This window comes from Geotrypetes seraphini, chromosome 2, assembly GCF_902459505.1.
Source record: "Geotrypetes seraphini chromosome 2, aGeoSer1.1, whole genome shotgun sequence".
Taxonomy (NCBI): Eukaryota; Metazoa; Chordata; class Amphibia; order Gymnophiona; family Dermophiidae; genus Geotrypetes; species Geotrypetes seraphini.
The window spans coordinates 207,189,613-207,210,651 of NC_047085.1; the positions used below are offsets into that span (position 1 = coordinate 207,189,613).

General features: G+C 44.3%; 1 protein-coding gene across 7 annotated transcripts in view; it reads right to left on the minus strand.

Moving 5' to 3' along the window:
• Positions 1–2,482: 2,482 nt before the first annotated feature.
• Positions 2,483–21,039, minus strand: part of CDYL (chromodomain Y like) — a 161,030-nt gene continuing 142,473 nt past the window's right edge. For all 7 annotated transcript variants that reach the window (XM_033934781.1, XM_033934783.1, XM_033934788.1 and 4 more), the window contains 2 exons: positions 10,067–10,210; positions 2,483–4,236 (listed from right to left, as the gene is read on the minus strand). In XM_033934781.1, coding sequence (XP_033790672.1) covers positions 4,078–4,236; positions 10,067–10,210 — 303 coding nt within the window. In that variant the 3' untranslated portion in view covers positions 2,483–4,077. The remainder of the gene's footprint in view (positions 4,237–10,066; positions 10,211–21,039) is intronic.

Genomic DNA, 21,039 nt, shown 5'->3' on the forward strand with positions numbered 1-21,039 from the left:
CCAATCTGCCCCTGTTTCAGGATTTTGTTTGTACAGCTTTGTCAGCAGATAAGTGGCTGTGTTCCATATGCTTTGGGGTGCAGAATGGGTAGGAGCTTCAGGCTTAGCCTCCTTAGAGACCTCCAGGGTGGGAGAACCTCAAAAAGCCTGGCTAACAGGGAAGAGATCCCGTTCCAAAGCCGCACACAATGAAAGTGTGAAATGCAAGCACCTGGAGGCAGTGGAGGTCCCACTATCCCAGTTAGGGGTCTTGCAGGGGTCTTAGGGCCACATTAGGGTTTGCTGACTTTGCCAGTCTCTTGTAGAAAGCCTATTTGATGGGCCCAGGAAGCTCGCCAGCACCGATACAGGGAGAGTTCCGTCCCAAACAGATTTTTCCCACCTTGAAACAAGCCTCTCCAAGTGTCAGTGACCACTCGGAGCAGCACTGAGAGGACTTGAAATCTCTTCCCATGCCTTTATTATCTCAAGGATCCGCTGTGTCCTTGGATGATTTAGGGTCTCTGTCTGGGGCTGGAGGCTATGGCTGCTATTGATCAAGGTGATGATCCCTCAGTGTGCCAACTTTTTAAGTCTGCCACTGTTTCACATGTCATTTCAGTCACTCTGTGAGTTCAAGTTGGACCCTCAACAGCTCTCTTCCTCCCAGTGTTCTGTTATGAGTGGCACAAATGCACAGCCTACCTTCTTTCTGTCACAATCTGGACATCACCTCATTAGTCACTGATCAATGGGAGTCCCCAGAAGGCTCCCTCAAGTTGTCAAAGGCTATGTCCAGGCTTTATCCTATGGCTCCGGACTTCCAACAGCTGTTTTTGCAGCTGAAGTTGAATTCCATGGTAGCTCAAGTATCTAAGCGTACCTCCCTAATGAGGGAGGAGTGATGCTAAAAGATGCACAGGATCGAAAGGTGAACGTTGTCCTTAAAAGACAGTTTGAAGCACTGGCTTTGGGTATCAAAGCAGCAGCGGCTGCCTCCTTTGTGACATGGGCCTGTCATACCAGGATGTGGTGTAGTTCCTGGGAGATAGAGGATGCCTGCCCCATTTGATTTATGGAGGGAGTGGATTATGTGGCCAGTGTTCTTTATGACATCAGAGTCATGAGCAAGGTGTCGGCTTATGCTGTTTCTGCCAACTGGATGTTCTGGATTAGGCAGTGGGTGGGCAATTACCCTTTAAGAGGCAGATGCTTTTTGGCAAAGGCTTGGACAACCTTATGGTCAGTGTGGCGAATCGTCCCAAATCTCTACCAGACAGCAGAATTCGATGTTCCACTGGGGGAGGCAGAGGCAATTTTCATTCCTCTTGGAGATCCCACCAATTCCCAGTATCCTCTTTCCAGAGACCCTTCCAAGGGTCCAGACAGAGATTTAGCAACTACAGACACCAACAACCCTTGGGGTCGCATGGCGGCTCAGCCATCAGAGCCACAATAATGCCAGGTCGACCGCCACACCTCTTCGCTTTAGTGGGAGACTGTTGGCTTTCTGGAGAATAGCAACAGATCTCATTAGACCACTGGGTTCTGGACATTATTCAGGATGGGCACAAGATCGAGTTCTCTCACCCTCCTCCAGATCTGTTCCTTGACTCCCCAGCCGGTTGTCCATAAAAGGAGGTCAGGGTCCAAGCAACAGTACAACTCTTGGACGTTTATGCCACAGAACTTGCTTACGAAGATGAATTGGGCTCCAGCTGATACTCCATATACTTCACAGTTTCAAGAAAGGCACAGAAGATTGGAGACCTATCCTGGATCTAAAGTTTATAAACAAGGCACAGAGAGTTCCACGCTTCCCTATGGAGACAATCTTGTCAGTTACCATGGTGGTGGTTCGAGAGGAATTCTTAGCCTCACTGGATTTAATGGAGGCATATCTTAACATCCCCATTTTTCTGGATCACAGAAAATATCTGAGATTCCATGTTCTCCAGCCACAGTCCTTATTGCTAAAAAGGCTGAGGAGCCATCTTCCGCCAAGCCCTACATCCCCACACACTTCTGACATCCCCCCCACAACCCCCTGTAAATTGGCAGGAGGGATGCCCACTCCCGCCTGCTGATAGGACCACCTCTTCAAAATGGCTGCCCTTCCCCCTCCCAGTGCATCAGCTCAGCAGAAGGGGACTCTATGTGGAGGGGGCTGGGGGAGATCAGTAAGTGTGAGGGAGGGAGAGAAGAATCGGGGGATTTCCCTGCCAGTTCAGCTGATCATGGCAAGGGAATCCCTGATCAGCCAAAGCCCCAGTTTTGGAGAGTCCTGCCAGTTTAGCTGATCAGGGATTCCCCTGCCGCAATCAGCAAGTCGTTCTGATGGGGTAGGAGAATTGGTAGATGTAGGACAATTGGGTATGATAATTGGTAGGACGACATTACCAATTGTATCCTATGAATTGTCTTCCTACAAATTGTTGTAGACCCCTCTTAGGTAATTGTGCTGTGAATAAAACCAGGACTTTATGAGATGTAAACATAAAAATATGTTAAGAAATATTAGTTTTTATTTTAACCAATTTTCACAGCTGAATATTTATTCTATATAAAACTTTACAAATTGTACAGTTTATATATAGTTTCAACTACTGAACAGAAAAACTTAGGTCCCACATATGCAAAAATACTGTACCAATTCAAAGTAGAGGCAGATTTATACACTGTACATTTCTCCACTGGGAATGGGAAGCAGTCAGTTACAAGTATAAATCTGCAAACTGTACAAAAATAATTTTGATATTTTTCATACATTCAACAGGACTGCAAACAGAGATATCCAGGTCATAATCGATATCTGCCATCAGAAATCAGTACATCAACCCTGAAAGGAATGCAAAGTATGTCTATTTACAAAAGAACATTCTTGCACACCATATGTAAGTATAGTGTATAGTTTAAAAAACATAAGCCCCTTTTTATCAAGCTGCATTAGGGATTTTTATCACGGGTCCTAAGGTAAAAATTCTGACACTCGTAGAATTCCTGTGATATAAAAAAAAACCCCTCTAACGCAGCTTGATAAAAAGAGGCCATAGAAATGGTTAAGCAAAGAATGGTCTTATATAAGGTAATTTTTGGAAGGACATTTGTATTTAATAGTGTGGCAAAAAAAATTAACTTATTAAATAAAGTATATTCCTAGTGAAGCTAAAAATCATACATTTATGACAATAAAATACATTTTTTGGTGTAATACATTACATGAAACCTGTAAAAGAAAAGATAAATTTGTGAATAAAATAACATTCTCACCCAGTAACAGAAGTATTAAATGCAGTTCTAAAAAAAATCAAGAAAATACATTTATAAAATAAACCCACTAACAGTAATTCATAACTTAAGATAATCATACATAAGCTATTCAGTGATTCACTAATACTGCAAAAACAAGTTTTCCTCTAAAAGAGTGGTTTCTTCTTGATAACTGGGTAAGAATTTTACATGTTCCCAAAAAGTGGGTCAAGCATTTTATCAGCACAAATCCTGAGCACAAATACACACTCATCTGGAATATGTATATCATTAAAATCTATCATTCTAGGGTTTACTTCTCATTAAGAAAAGACTTGTTTCTAAATATATATGATTGCTTGAGGTATTTTAACCGTCTTAATGAGAGCAAAGTATTTAATCAGGTCTTAACTGACTTGGGCAGTGAAAGTAAGGGCTGGCTGGTACCCGTTTCAAGCTTATACTGAAAAAAATAGCTAGTATTCCAGACTTTCCTGCTACACAAACAATACAAAACAGATTTACTTCTGCTTCATTTTCTTCTTTCTTTTCTTTGTGAATACAGTACTTGCCAGTCTCTAAAAACTGGACTCTCGAAGAGATGTCTGGTAGTGCACTCCATTAGAATAGTTTTTGTGTGTATAAGGAGAAAGACTTTCTCCACTGTTGTAAAGATACAGTACTTTGAAATCCACTTAATGAAATATGGATTGTCCAATCACATTCCCAGGCTTTCGGATACATAGGTAAAATTGCTTCATGTTTTGAAATAAATTAGGGCACTTTAGAGCCGTAGCTGTCTTAGTAAATACAATTCCAGTGCCATTGCCATGTTCACATTTTACCTCTTCAGAACTCATCAATTTTCTTCTGCAGATATTTTAATATGGAGTCCATTCCTTGGGCAGAGCCCCAAACTTTCTTTAACACTTCACATTCCTTGTCATTTACTTGTTCTAAGTCTATTTTCATAACACTACGAATAAGAGCTTTGGATTCTTCAAGGACCTATGGAGAAATAATTACTTTAGCATATTTTGTTTTTCCACAAACTCTCCCCTCCCCCCCCCAACAAATCTATTATTGAGTCAAATATAAGACATACAAAGACTTGAATGGTGCAAGATGAGGAAATTCTTGCATTTCTTTTTAGATATGCAAGACAGAAGTGAACATTTAAGGGGGAATTCATCAAGGGGTGCTAAATGCCGACATCCATAAGAATATAATTGGCATCTTTGCGTTTAGTGCGAGCTACATTGGTTAGTGTCCCTTGATGAATTCCCCCATTAAACAATCTAATTTAGGACCAATAATTTTCTGTCTAGATTACCTTCTTCTACATAGAGCTTCTAGGCCATATGTAATCAGTTTCGACTTACTCATGCATAAATATAAGGTACTGTCATCAATTAAAAAAAAAAATTTAATACATTCTTTATGTAATTGAGAGCAGATTCTGAGACCTGTCTCCTCCTCTACATCTAGAATTAGATCAGAAACTGAAGAACTTTATGCACCATGTATAATCAAAGTTTAAATGTACTTCCCCACAGATTTAGGGGTTAATTTTATGAACAATTTTTGTGCATAAATCCTGTTATATGAGAGTAAACAGTCTTTTATAAAATTATCCCACAAGAAGATGCATAATTTTTATGTGTAGGGACTCACAGGTACATAATTTGGACAGAGCAATAAATTATGTATGTAGGATATGCATCTATGTACATATTTCAAGCCATGTACGTTTATACCAGCTCCGAAATAGGTATAAATGGATGCAACCACATTTTAGCCATGAATGTGCAGGTTTTATGAGGCAAACACATAAATATGAGTGGGTGCCTAAGGTGCTTATTTTCAAACAGATGGACATCTTAAAATACCTAAAACAATATCGTCCTGCTAAAAAGAAAATTCCAAATTCTGATTTTGGACAGTCAGAATTTGGATGTTTCACACTACTGTTTGTCCAAATAGCAAAGGGGCATGTTTTGAGTGGAGCTAGGGAGGGCCCAAAAGTAGGACATTCAACAGGAATTTTCAAATGGAAAGAAACGTCCATGTCTCTAAAGAGAAGAATGTTTTTATCTAGACCAGTTTGTCACATTCAGGTTATAAAAAAGTCAATCTAATTGCACAGTAGACCTCTGAAGGATTAAGGCATGACCTCTTTTAATCCGTCTATAGTTGTTGTCCTCCTCTCTCCCTTGAGAGTGAAAAGGAAAACCAGGCGCTATGTCAGCTACAAGTATTATGGCCATTCTGAAAAAAGCAGCAAGCAGCTCAGTGGAGTAGCCTACTAGTTAATGCAGTGGACGGTGAACTAAGGGAACCAGGTTCAAGTCCCACTTCAGCTCTTTTCTTTTTGTTAAATTTTAAGTTTCAACAATTTTTAAGAACTGTACCATAATACAGCCAGAGAAATAAACAATAAGAAAATGTACTATGGTACAACAAAGATCCATACCTGTGCTACAAAATGTACAAAATGCCAGCGTTGTCCATATGTAATAAAAGACTGCATAGATAGACCAAAGAGTCAATGTCATTTTTCTGAAATATTAACAGAGAAAACCCCTTACACCACTCTCCCCTCCTCCCATAATCCCACATGACAAATCTCCAACACAACTGAAGATCTAGGATGAACTGAAATACATGAAACATGTCCACATCATTATGCAAATGGAAAGATAATAAGATATCTGGACTGTAATGACATCCACTGTTGGCCAAAACAAAACTATAGTCAAGCATCTGTCCATCCACTACCCCAATTCCCCTCCTATCTCCCATCTAAGATGTAATTGACCAATGTGTGTGGATGGAAGAAAAGTAACCAAACTCTCAGTAGTTACAGTCAAAACTCATTCAATATCTGGCTTCTTGCTCTATGAGATAAGAGACTGCAAATATGAATCCTAAATACTAAAAAAAAAAAATCTTCCTACGTTTATAGATGATCCTGGCCACCCATCTTATCAACTTATGGATACTCAGTCTCCACTCCCAATAAGAGGGAGAGCCAGCCTCAATACGGCTTTTTGCCCTAGGAAACTCAACTTCTGTACCCAGAGTGTAGGCCCCTTTCCCTGGATCCCACCAGAACCCGGTAAGCCCAACAAAAAGAGCTCTGGGGAGCCAACCAAGGTTTGTCCCAATATCCGCCTGATATATGCCCCAGCCCTCTTCCAAAAAGCTTGAATACTTGGGCACAGCCAAAATGCATAGGAAAATCTGATCGCCTCCAAATTACACATCAAACAAAGTTGGGGCTGAAGGAAGCCCACCTTATGCATCTGGGATGGCATCACGTATGCTCTGTGAATTACTCAAAAAGCACATTCTCTTAAAAGAACTTTGTGGGCCTCTGTGGGAAGTTTCTTGATACTTGCATTAATGTCCCAAGTCTTGTTCCCAACCCTGTCTCAATATTTGGAACTCTAAAAGGTCTATAGGTACTTAAAGCTCTGTGGGTCCCTGAAATGGATATCTTCTCAGGGGATACTGAATCAAAGAATGTCCGTATTTTATCTCCCAGGCGGAAACCAAAGGTGTCTTTATCCAATGAAAGATAATAATGTTTGAGTTGACAGAAGGCATTACGATCGCCCCATCTAGGGGTCACTTGGTGAGAAAACTCTGGATAAGTGACCAGTACACCATTAGAATCAAGCAGGTATTCTAAAAGAAAAATCACAGCTTCCTCTCATTGCAGAAAAGCCCTATTCTCTTGCCCTGGCATAAAAATCTAGATTCCCCCTAATGGGCAAATAAATCATACATGTCGAAGAAGACATGCAACATTGTAACTTCGGAGATCAGGAAGTCCTAGGCTCCCCACAGCCCAAGGCCTTAATAAAAAGGGGAGATGTATTTTTGATTTTTTATCAGCCTAACAAATTTTTTTAATCATCTTACTGATGGTTAAGAGGTCTTTAGCCTTCAACTTCAGAGGTAGGACATGCAGCAAAAACAACCACTTAGGGAAAATTATAATTTTATATACAGTGATCTTCCTATTAATGACAATAATAATAATAATAATAACTTTATTTTTTCTATACCGCCACAATCTTACGACTTCTAGGCGGTTTACAGTGAAGAGAGCTGGACGTCATTTAGTGTCTTCTAGCAGACTCTGGACATGAATATCATATAAATCTCTAATATTTGTGGGTGCCAAATTCTCAGATAGCGAAATGAATAGTCCATCCACCGAAGAGGAAAGGACCCCCCCCCCCCCCACCAAACCTGCCTCAGATTCCCTACTGGTGCTAGAGCTTCTGACTTTTCCAAATTTAACTTTAAACCAGCGTATTCCCCATACTCCTGAATAACCATTAACACTGTTGGAAACAGGATACTGGGCTTGATGGACCTTCGATCTGTCCCAGTATGGCAAGTCTTATGCTGGCAATTGTGATGTCAGAGAGAAGGTTCCGAGTCAGCCAATTGCAGTCTGGCTGGCCCAGAACCTTCTCTCCGATGTCAGAATTGACGTTAGGAGAAGGCTTGTGAGCAGCAATTTTGTCACCCTTTTAATTAGTTAGCCCAAGTTATATTTAAAGCAACTTAACTTCATGCTCTACCTATAATAACCTATGCCAGCCTCCCCCTCCCGCCCTTAACTTCACCTCCAAATCTATGCATACATTTCATGCATAGAATTTATTCATGGAACCAGTGCGAATAAAATTTAAAAAATAACCACGACTTATAAGATCAGCACTTATGATGATTGCAGAACTCCCAGTATAATAACACTCATTGCTTTAGTGGCAAACCATGGTTAACTAGCACAGTACAGCAAGTCCTTACTTCAATATTTCAGCACAGCTGTACTTGTTCTCTATCCGAGCTGATGTAGCAAAGTTCACACTAAGGTATACAAGGGCCAGAGACACAGACAGAAGTCATCACTTTATCTACTGGTGGGTGAGTGCAGTAAGTTCCACATGCAGTGATCTCGCTGCCCGCGGAGGAGGCCATACCCATGTGCTAATGTCAGGTGACCTCTGATGTTGCTGGCCCGTGTATGCGTTGGGGTGAAACTTACTGCATCAATCCGGGCAGAGAACAAGTGCAGCTGCACTGAATTATTGAAAGGAGGAGGCGGTACTTGGATGTCTTGGAGGATCCTACATTTCCACGTCAATGCCGTACAGACCCCGAAGCAAGGCCCTTGGTTGTGTTACAAATGGAGTGTGGGAGAGACGCCCTGAGGGAAGGAAGCGTGTTATCATTTTAATGCAGTGTTCTCCCTAGCGTCTTTTAGCCGGGCGCTCACCTAAATTAGCCGGGAGGAGTGCCCGGCTAAAAGACTGTGGGATTCATAATTAAAAAAAAGTCTAAAAAGTCTAAAAAGTGGCCTAAATGGCTACTTGGATGATCAAAAAGCCTGATCGTCCAAGTACCCATAATCAAAGCTGGTTTTAGATGTATCTAGACCTAGGCGTGCAGCAGATATAATCAAAACTTTAGGCAGGTTGCCTAGTCGGCACTTATACGTTTTGACTTACACAAAGTCAAAACAGGTCTAAGTGCCAAAAAAGGGGCCGCTGAGCTGATCGTGGCTGCTGCGATCAGCTCAGCAGCCCCATCAACCTGTCTACCCCCTACAGCAATGATCGCGGCAGGAGAGATGCCTCATCTCCCCTACCGCGATACCATCACTCCTATACCTGATCTGCCACGACCTGCAGAAGGAGAGATGCCTATCTCCTTCCGCGGGTTGTGGCAGTTCGGGTAGAGGAGTGATGGCATCGCAGTAGGGGAGATAAGGCATCTCTCCTGCCGCGATACATCACCCCCCGACAACATCGGGGCAAGAGGGAGCCCAAGACCTCTTGCCCCGCGGCACCCTCGAACCCCCAATAATCGGGGCAGGAGGGAGCCCAAGCCCTCTTGCCCCGTGATCTCCAATCCCCCCCAAGTCCGATGGGGCCAGGAGGGAGCCTAAGCCCTCCTAGCCTCTCGCCCCCCACCCCATACAAGATCAGGCAGGAGGGAGCCCAATGCCTCCTGCCCAGGCGGACCCCCTACCCCCACTACAATATGGGCAGAAGGGATCCCAGGCCCTCCTGCTCTCGAAACAACCCCCCCACAATGACCGCCCCCCCGAACGCCCCCCCCTTGACCCCACGACTTCCCTTACCCCCAATCCCACCCTCCATACTTTGTCCACGTTGGCCGGACGGGTGCCAAGCCCACCCGTCTGGCAGGCCAGCCGGCCCCGGGAATGGGGCCGGATTGGCCCAGGCGGCTTAAATCCCGCCCACACGTGGGGCCTGAGGCGCCTGGGACCAACCAGAATAGGCCCGGGAGCCTTAGGCTCCTCCTGTGGGCGGAGCCTTGGGCACAAGGGCCGGCTTGGACTCCCTCTTACCCCGATGTCGTGGGGTGAAGGGTGGATTCTGTAACTGGTGTTGTTTTTGACAGACACCGGTTACAGAATCCAGCTTTTAGGCAAAGGACTGGCTTCTCCTTCGCCTAAAAGCCCTTGTGTTGGACGTTTGGGGATTAGGCGTTTTTTAGGTTCATTATGGGGTATAAGTTTAGACGTAGTGTGGTGGTCTGGGCGTTTAAACAGCTGAATGTAGAGGCAGGCCATTATAAAAAAAAAAAAAACCTCCTTTTGGACGTTTTTTTTGATTATGGACATTTTCCCTGCTTCTACTTTCAACGTTTAAGGCCTTAGGCCAAAAGGGGACTTTTTTTTTAATTATGCATATACATATACATATTTAATTATACATATACATATACACACACATTCACACACATTTATTAAATCATGTTCTTTAAATCACTGAAGCAAGGTGAAACTTACAACTGGATTACAAGTCACAAGTTCCTTAATTCGAACCATTACTTCTTGTGTGAATGTCCCAGGCCAAAACACTTGAGATATTAATCCTTTAGCACATGCTTCCTGTGCTGTTAACTTTCGTCCACTGAACAACATCTCATTTGCCTACAAAAACAAAAAATAAAACAAAAATATGACATAGAATGTAACAAAACCATAACATTAATCTGTACTTAAAAACAATAAAACAGTGCAATGCTTCTAATTATTTATTTTAAAAATTATCCAGCTTATCCAGCAATTGTAAGTGGGTAACAATACAACATATATAATAGCATCACTCACAAATACATATAACTAACAGTCTCTAATGACATTTAACATGTAAATAAAAACAAAACTACTAAAATAAAACAAATTACTAAAACTATTCACTATGGGGTCCTTTTATCAAGCCGCGCTAGCGGGGTTAGCGTAGACATTTCATCATGCGCTAACCCCTGCGGCAGGCTAAAAATCTAATGCCTGCTCAATGCAGGCATTAGTGGCTAGCGCAGCAGGCGGTTTAACGCGTGGTATTACCTGTGTTAAACCCCTACCACGCCTTGATAAAAGGACCCCTAAAAAACTCTAAACAATCAAACACAAAATAAAAATAACAAAAGTAAGGATTAACAAGAAATCTAAATTATAAAGAGAACACTCGTTCAAATAACCTGGTTTTCACCATCTTCCTGAACTGCAAAATACATGACGCTTGCCTCATCTCAAAGGGCAACGCATTCCAATATATCGGCCCCTGTACTGACAACATAGTTTTACAATGCCTAGAGAGTTAAGGGTATTAGGGGTCTTTTACCATTTTTGTTCCTACCAGAAGAACTTTTCACAAAATAATTTAACAAAGGTCCTGACTTCTGCAGCTCTCTTCAACTTGTCATTGCTTATAAAATATTTTGACAATGAGGAGAGTGAATCAAAGTGTGTACCAAGAAGAATTTTACTGTCTCATTCTGAGGCCTTTGGTGATTTTTTCTTCCTGCTATAAAAAAATTTTGATCATTACCTACAGCACTATTTAGTATTTGGCAGATAACAGGAGCCTACAAAGAGAAACATAGAAACATGATGGCAGATAAAGGCCAAAATGGCCCATCCAGTCTGCCCATCCGCAGTAACCATTATTTCTTCCTCTCTCTAAGAGATCCCACATGCCTATCCCTATTCATAGAATCTATTGCAGTCTAGCAATCAATGATATCAAAGAACACAATCACTGGGAATGAGAAAAACCTAGGCCAAATATAATTTAATTCAAAATCAAACTGATATTTTAATTCATGTAAGAACCTTTCTTCATGGAAGCAACACCAGAAAATACTTTTCATGCAGCGGATAGGAGATAATACTACTACAACTACTATTATTTATTCATTCATTCATTCAAATTTCTATACTGTCTCCCAAGGGAGCTCAGAATAGTTTACATGAATTTATTCAGGTACTCAAAGCACTTTTCCCTGTCTGTCCCGGCGGGTTCACAATAGAGAGCTGCACGGGAACGGGGACGACGGGAATCCCGCGGGACCCGCGAGCATCCCGCGGGTTCCCCCTTTGGGTCACGGGGATCCCGTGGGGACGCCCCCTAGGGTCGCGGGGATCCCGTGGGGATGCCCCCTAGGGTCGCGGGGTTCCTGCGGGGCTGGATGTACTCAGTCGTGCGGCTCTTCTCCCTACCTTTTCTGCTTGCAGCACAGAGCCGAACGGAAATCTTCCCGACGTCAGCGCTGACGTCGGAGGGGAGGGAGGGCTTAAACAAAGCCCTCCCTCCTTCCGACGTCAGCGCTGACGTCGGGAAGACTTCCGTTTGGCTCTGTGCTGCAGGCAGTGCAGGTAAGGAGGAGAGTAGCCTCGCGGTTCGAGTGGCTACCAAGGGAGGGGGCGGTCCGCCCCGCCACACCCCGCCCCGGTTGCAGCACAGCCGGCCAGGTCCCCTTACTTTTGTGGCACTTCCCCGACCGACCGACAACAGCCCCGGTCCGACAATCCTCCCTGCCCTGTAGCCGCGAATCTAAATTATCTTCTTACAGCAGCTGTAATAAGGTAATTTAGATTCGCAGTTAAGGGCAAGGAGATTTGTCGGACCGGGGCTGTTGTCAGTCGGTCGGGGAAGTGCCACAAAAGTAAGGGGACCTGGCCGGCTGTGCTGCACCCGGGGCGGTAGAGAAGGAGTGGGGAGAAGGACGCTGAAAGGCCATGGGGAAGACGGGAGGGGGGGGAAGGACTCTGAAAGCACTTGAAGACAGAGGAGGGAGAAGGACGCTGAAAGCACATGGGGAATACAAAGGGGTGGAGAAGGACTCTGAAAGCACTTGTGGAAGACAGAGGGGGGAGAAGGATGCTGAAAGCAGATGGGGAAGACAAAGGGGTGGAGAAGGACGCTGAAAGGATATGGGGAAGACGGGGGGGGTGGAGAAGGACGCTGAAAGGCCATGGGGAAGACAGAGAGGGAGAAGGACGCTGAAAGGACATGGGGAAGCAGAGGGGGGAGGACACTGAAAGCACATGTGGAAGACAAAGGGGGGAGAAGGACGCTGAAAGGCCATGGGAAGGGTGGGGGGGGGGAAGGACTCTGAAAGCACTTGTGGAAGACAGAGGGGGGAGAAGGATGCTGAAAGCAGATGGGGAAGACAAAGGGGTGGAGAAGGACGCTGAAAGGATATGGGGAAGACGGGGGGGGGGTGGAGAAGGACGCTGAAAGGCCATGGGGAAGACAGAGAGGGAGAAGGACGCTGAAAGGACATGGGGAAGCAGAGGGGGGAGAAGGACACTGAAAGCACATGTGGAAGACAAAGGGGGGAGAAGGACGCTGAAAGGCCATGGGAAGGGCGGGGGGGAAGGACTCTGAAAGCACTTGTGGAAGACAGAGGGGGAGAAGGATGCTGAAAGCACATGGGGAAGACAAAGGGGTGGAGAAGGATGCTGAAAGGACATGGGGAAGACAAAGGGGTGGAGAAGGACGCTGAAAGGACATGGGGAAGACAAAGGGGTGGAGAAGGACGCTGAAAGGCCATGGGAAGGGCGGGGGGGGGGAAGGACTCTGAAAGCACTTGTGGAAGACAGAGGGGGGAGAAGGATGCTGAAAGCACATGGGGAAGACAAAGGGGTGGAGAAGGACGCTGAAAGGACATGGGGAAGACAGGGGGGGTGGAGAAGGACGCTGAAAGGCCATGGGGAAGACAGAGAGGGAGAAGGATGCTGAAAGGACATGGGGAAGCAGAGGGGGGAGAAGGACACTGAAAGCACATGTGGAAGACAGAGGGGGGAGAAGGACGCTGACAGGACATGGGGAAGATGGGGGGAGAAGGACGCTGAAAGGAAATGGGGAAGAGAGAGTAGGGAGAAGACGCTGGCAGGGAAGAAGACAGATGCCAGACTATGGGGGGAGCGGAGAGAAGAAGATGGGTGCCAGACCAATTTGGAAGGGGGAAGAAAGGGAGAGGCACAGTAACAGAGCAAATGGAAGATGCAGAAGGAAGAGAGACAGTGGATGGAAGGAATTGAATGAGAACATGAGGAAAGCAGAAACCAGGCAACAAAGGTAGGAAAAGAATTATATTTCTTTTTTTTTATTTTGCTTCAGGATAAAGTAGTATATTAGTTGTGTTGATAAAAATTTATAAACATTAGAGGCTCTGGTAGAAACCCATTTGCAAAGTATGTATTCTTCCCAATTAATATTTTCAAATTAATAAAGTCTTTTTGCTTATTTGTAAATGGGTTTCTACCAGAGCCTTTAATTCAGTAGCATAATTAAATGAAATAACTATTTCTGAAGTTTATAGGGACGGGCGGGGACGGAGGGGATTCCTCGCGGGGACGGGTGGGGACGGAGGGGATTCCTCGCGGGGATGGGTGGGGACGGAGGGATTCCTCACGGGGACGGGTGGGATTCCTCACGGGGACGGGTTGGGACGTGTGGGACTTTGGCGGGGACGGGTGGGATTTCTGTCCCCGCGCAACTCTCTAGTTCACAATCTATCTAATGTACCTAGGCAATGGGGGGATTAAGTGACTTGCTCAGGGTCACAAGGGTCATAAATGCGCATGAGGCAAGTCTAAACTAAACTAAACCTTAGATTTGTATACCGCGCCATCTCCACAAGCGTAGAGCTCGGCACGGTTTACAGAGTTAGGATAGAAAGGAACTCCAATGAAGGGTTATAGGAAAGGAACAAGAAGAAAGAGAGGACAAGGGTCCCAGAGAGCAGGAGATGTTAGATTTTTGAAAAGAGCCAAGTTTTCAGGTGTTAGAATTGGAGGGAGTTTGAATTTCTGAGCGGGGATGTGAGGTTGTTCCAGGTTCTGTGGTTCTAAAGGGGAGGGATGTTCCTAGTTTTCCTGCATGGGATATACCTTTTATAGAAGGGAATGATAGTTTCAGTTTTTGGGAAGATCTGGTGGAGTTAGGGTTAGAGGAGTTCCAAAGGAGTGGAATAACGGGAGGAAGGATGCCGTGTAGAATCTTGAAGGCTAAGCAGGCACATTTAAAGAGTACTCTGGAGTGTACTGGAAGCCAGTGGAGCTTGGACAGGAGTGGAGAGACGTGGTCGAACTTGCGTTTTGCGAAAATAAGCTTAGCCGCAGTCTAAAGTCTAGGGAGGTTTTTCTTAGTTAGGCTTATAAAGATGGAGTTGCAATAATCCAGTCTAGAGAGGATGGTGGATTGAACAAGGACGGCGTAGTGAGAATGATGAAAGCAGGATCTCACTTTCCTCAGTATATGAAGGCTAAAGAAGCATTTTTTACCAAGGAGTTGAGATGGTCATTGAAGGAGAGAGAGGAGTCTATGGTGATGCCCAGGACTTTGCTTGAAAACTCGAGCTGAAGAGTGGGGCCGGAGGATAAAGGGATGGAGGTGGGTAAATGATCTAATATTGGGCCGAGCCAAAGTAATTTTGTTTTGGACTCATTCAGTTTCATTTGTACAGATTGGGCCCAGGATTGGAGGTTCATTATACATGCGGATATGTTCTCAGCGAGGTTAGTGAGGTTCGAGTCTGTCTCGAGGAGGATGAGGATGTCGTCAGCATAGGTGTAGAGAGTTTCTAGGAGGGATAGGTGGAGGAGTTTCAGAGAGGACATGTAGATGTTGAAAAGGATAGGAGAGAGGGGTGAGCCTTGCGGGACTCCACATATCGGCTTCCAGGGGGAGGATGAGGTGCCGTTTATGTTAACGGTGTAGGAGCGGAAACAAAGTCTCTTTCAATTGAAAGGAAGCTCTGGAATTGGGGGTGGGGGGTATAAGATAAAGGTGAAAGGGGATAGACCAGTGTCTAGTAAACATAGTGACCCTGTGGCATACTAAACTGTGGACTGTGGCTCAAGGGCATCCGGAAGTGCGAGGACGTTGATGCGATGACATCACACTGATATCCGCGCATGCGTGAAGACCCTGAGCTGTCAGTGGGGGTGCTGGAAAGGAAGAGGCACAGAGATACCAGTGATGGTGGATTGGAGGATGGCTTCTTATTTGGCTTACCTGAAGCTGGTACCAAGTCCGACGATGTTGGTGCCGCCGGTACCGATGATGATGCAGCATCCTCAGACAACATCGCAGGGCCAAAATATTTCTCCTGTTGAAGCTGGCAAGCTTTGAGAGTGCTTTTGAAGCATAGAACAACAAATACAATAGTCTACTTGCTGCTCAGGCCCAAGACACTGAATGCACCAATTGTGTGGGTCAGTGATCGAAATGGGCCTTTGACACTGAGTATACTTCTTGAATCCCGTTAACAGCTTTGACATAAGAGGAAAAATGGCCGCTGCTAAATCCAGGACTGATGGAAGAGGCAAGGAGATTGGATCTAGTGATTTGTTATTGCATCACAGTGTGAAATGAGTCCATTTAAAATGATAGCAGCACTGAGTAAATGGCTGTCTAGAGCAGCGGTCTCAAACACACAGCCCGCGGGCCACATGTGGCTCTCCAAGTTTTATTTGCGGCCCGCAGTCCAGACTGGATAATTCCTTCCTTTTGGAGCAGCAGCGGGTCTGGCCGGTTCGTTCCGTTCAAAGCCGCGGGTTGGCTCCTTGCGCTATTCGCTCCTGCATCGGAAGCCTCTCTGACATCACAACATCAGAGAGGCTTCAGACGCAGGCGCGGATCTCGCAAGGAGCCGCCAACCGCGGCTTTGAATGGAATGAGCCGGCCAGACACGCTGCTGCTTCAGTGGCGTACCAAGGGGGGGGGCGGTCCACACAACTGTTCACCCTCCACTGTTCTTCATAGAGTGCGGCTCGCGGCTTGTCTAGAGCAGGGGTGCCCAACTGCTTCCCTTCCCTTCTCACCGCCGGCACCATGCTCTTTGATCTCCCTTCTTCTCTCACCGCCCGACCTCAATTCTGACGTCGAGAGGACGTTCTGGCTAGCCAATCGCTGCCTGGCTGCCCGGAACGTCCTTTCTGACGTTAGAATTGACGTCGGGCAGCGAGAGTTGGTCGGCCCCGTGGAGATCTTGGCCTGTTCCCGATGGCGCCAGCAGCAGCAGCAGCCTATTCCCCGGCGGCGGTGGCATGGGGGAGGGCAGGAAGGAAGAAAGAAAGAAAGAAGGGGGGGCAGGGAGACAGATGGAAAAAAGAAAGAAGGGGGGGGACAAGGAGCCAGAAACAAAGCAAAAAATGGGACAAGGAATCAGAGAAAGACAGACATAGAAAAAGAAAGAAAAAGTTGGGGGAGGGAATGAGGTCTGGAGGAGAGGAAGCATACAGGAGGCTGAAAGAAGAGAAGAAATATTGGATGCACAGTCAGAAGAATAAAGTGCAATCAGAGACTGATGAAATTACCAAACAAAGGTAGGAAAATGATTTTATTTTCAATTTAGTAATAGAAATGTGCCAGTTTTGAGAAAGAAAATATATTAAACTTTAAATGTGAGTGCTGCAGAAAAAATAGAGTACTTGGAGGGCCGCAGAAAAAATAGTTAATGTCTTATTAAAGAAATGACAATTTTGCATAAGGTAAAACTGTTAAAGGAAAGTTTTATAAACTATAAAGAGTTTAACCTCATGCAAAATTGTCATTTCTTTAATAAGACATTAACTATTTTTTTCTGCAGCCCTCCATGTACCTACAAATCCAAAATGTGGTCCCGCAAAGGGTTTGAGTTTGAGACCACTTGTCTAGAGGCTTCAATGATGGCTGACACTGGTGCAGATATTGCTAATGTATTTAGCAGCTGAGAGATACCATGCTGTGAGAGCCGAGCATAGATTGGGATGGAGAGATCCTTTGTTCTGTGTCAGCAAGGTAGGAAAGATTTGAAATATGATGAATTCCCGAACACTAAGCTGTAGGAGGAGATAGAACATAAGAAATGCTGCTGCTGGGTCAGACCAGTGGTCCATCCTACCCAGCAGTCCGCTCATGTGGCGGCCCTCAGGTCAAAGACCAGTGCTCTAAATGAGTCCAGCCTCACCTGCGTACGTTTAGCAGGAACTTGTCCAACTTTGTCTTGAAACCCTGGAGGGTGTTTTCCCCTGTAACAGACTCCAGAAGAGCATTCCAGCTCTCCACAACTCTCTGGGTGAAGAAGAACTTCCTTACGTTTGTATGGAATCTATCCCCTTTCAACTTTAGAGAGTGCCCTCTCGTTCTCCCTACTTTGGAGAGGGTGAACAGTCTGTCTTTATCTACTAAGTCTATTCCTTTCAGTATTTTGAACGTTTCGATCAAGTCCCCTCTCAGTCTCCTCTTTTCAAGGGAGAAGAGGCCCAGTTTCTCCAATCTCTCACTGTACGGCAACTTCTCCAGTCCCTTAACCATTTTAGTCACTCTTCTCTTGACCCTTTCGAGTAGTACCTTGTCCTTCTTCATGTACAGCGACCAGTGCTGGACACAGTATTCCAGTACCATAACCCAGTACAGTGGCTATCATGGCCACAGAGGTGCCATAAGAATCATGGTGGCTTGGTGAAGTAGCAAATCGTCCAGATACGTGTGGACCAGGACACCCAAACCACCAAGATGCACTCACTACCACCGTCACCTTGGTGAAGGTCCTGGGTGTCATCGCCAACCTGAAGGCAAAAGCCGCAAACTGAAAGTGCTGCTCCAGGACATGAAACCGCAAAAACTTCCTGTGTGCTGAAAAAATGGGGATAAATTTAAAGGCGGTCTTAAAGCTTCTTATTTAAAGAAGCTTATGAAAGTTAAATGATCTTGGGATCCTTCCATGCCAAATGCTGTTTATTTATATTTAACTCTGACATGATCCCTCCTTTTTCCTCTTGTTTTTAACCTTAGTTGTTCTCTTTTCTTTAAAAATTGTATTTCTCCCTACTATCCCGTTGTTTCCATGAAAGTACTGTCGTGTCATTAATAAATCTGTTAATTATTAATTGAAGCACAAACAGTCCAACTTATAATTCAACCGCAATAACTGATTCTTTAAGACTTCATAACAAACGTGGAAACCTCCTACAAATAACAAATTAACCGCCTCAATCTAAACCAACATCATTAAGAGGCGTGGCTTGACTACCGCGAGGACCACAAACATGAAATAACTACTCCTCCTCACCCACACTCGAAACTGATTAAAAAGTGCTTATTTTTGAAAATTAAAAAAAAAAAAAAAAAAAATTCGCGATTTCGCCAAAATATAACTTCATGAGTCCCTATGTCGCCTACAAAATCGACAAAAAACGAAACTGCTCCACCTACATCGATCGGAGGGAAGAAGCTGAAATCTGATCTGAACACGCCAGAGAAAATGGCGCCGAAGAATGATGAGGCTTCACTAGACTTGCTCCTGAAAGAAATAAGATCAAATCGGAGCATAATTCAGGAGCAGGTTGATGAAATCAAACTTTTAAGAAGTGAGATTGAGGCAATTAATTCCCAATTTGTAGATGCCCGACATCGTTTGGACGTCCTAGAGGAAAAAACATCTGTCATATCTTCACTACAAGAAACGGTAACTAAACATGATAAACTGATTACTACTTTACAAAGAGACTATGAAGATCTTTCTAATCGCAGCAGAAGATCCAACTTAAGAATTATTGGGATACCTGAATCATCGGAGGGCTCTGATATGGTTGCCTTTCTGTCTGCTTTCCTGCCTGCTACCCTGGGTCTTGTCTTCTCACCTCCGTTGGAAATAGAGCGTGCTCACCGCGTGCCGTCTCACCTCTCTACACATGCATCTTCTCCCAGGCCTATTGTGGCTAAACTCCTCAGATTTCAGCACACATTACAGATCCTCACAACAGCAAAATCTAAACCTCAGCTACTACATCAAGGCAGGAAATTTTTCATTGTTCCAGATCTGGCTAAAACCACAGCCTTGAAGAGAAAGGCTTTTCTCTCTCACCGACAGGAGCTCAAAGACATTGGAGCCAAATACGGTCTTATGTATCCTGCCAGGATGAAAGTTACCTACAATAACCGCACTACTTCTTACACTGATCCTGAGGAGCTGGCTGCATTCCTGGACTCTCTGAAAATGCGCTGACATGCTGAGCTACTGATGTCTATGCTTGCATCTGGTTCCTGCTGTTAATGTTTTCGGCTGTTAAGGTTTTCTGCTATTATAGATTGCTAATACATGACTGTACAATTTATTGCTTTGTGTGAATAAGCACACCACTCTCATGTTTCTCAAATTGAGTGAGTGTGGAATAATGTTAGCTGTTCCGTATGTGTTACTTCTCCGTGCTCACAGGAGCACCCTTAAACTGTTTTATCCCACGCTTGATAGTTTGGTCTTTCTTTTTTCTGACCTTGTATTATGCTATCACTGCTAATCTATTTGCTCTTTCTCTTATGCTTTCTTTATTTCTACTTTCTGGCAGAAGTGTCTGCTTGATATTCTGGTTGTGTCATTTGCTTTTTTCTCATAAAGGTGATATCTACTATATCCTACCACCACATATAACAGATTATGGCTGACTTACATATCCTTTCTTTTAATGTGAATGGTTTGAACCATCCTATTAAAAGGAAGAAGATAGCCAACTATGTGACTAATAAACATCCTGATGTGATTTATTTACAGGAGACCCACCTCCCGCCCGCTGCCTCCTTGAAATTTAAGTTGAAGGGATATTCCACTCATTTATATTCCCCTGCAACTCAGAGGAAGAAAAATGGGATATCAATACTTATCAGTGACAAGCTATCCCCAATTATTCATTCTGTTAAAACAGACTCTGACGGAAGGTGGTGTCTGGTTCATGCTGCGTTGCACTCAATAGATTTTGTGCTCCTTAATATTTACGCTCCTGTTTTGGACCATCCAGACTTTTTCAAAGATCTTCAGCTGGCGTTAGTTGAATATGGTTCTTGCTCTCTGATATTAGGAGGTGACTTCAACCAAATTCAGGACATTTATATAGATCGATCATCATCTTGCAGACCCTCAAAGTCCAAATCTTTCTCAGCCCTACATGCTTTAATGGAAGCCTTCTCCCTTGTAGATCCTTGGCGTTTACTGCACCCGAAAGATAGAGAGTACTCTCACTTTTCATCACCACACAACACTTACTCAAGAATTGATTTCTTTCTTCTTTCCCCCTCACTCATTCAAGACGTAACAAATACTATCATACATCCAATATCCCTTACAGATCACGCAGCCATTTCCTTGCACTTAACTATTTCTGCCCCACGCAAAGAATCTCCCTCTTGGCGACTTAATAATGCCTTACTTTTAGATGATGCAATAGTGGACAAAATCAAATCTTTTACCACAGAATTTTTTGAAATTAACACCAAAGATTCAGAAACCTGTCCTGCTATTGTTTGGGAAGCTTACAAAGCCTCTCTCAGAGGTGAATTGATTAAACTTGCTTCCTGGAAAAAAAAACAATCCATACAAAAAGAAAAAGAATTGGAAATCTCTATCAAAAACTTAGAACTACAACATATGTCCACTCATTTGCATGATCCATCCATGTTCCAACGCATTCAAAATCTTAAATATGAATAT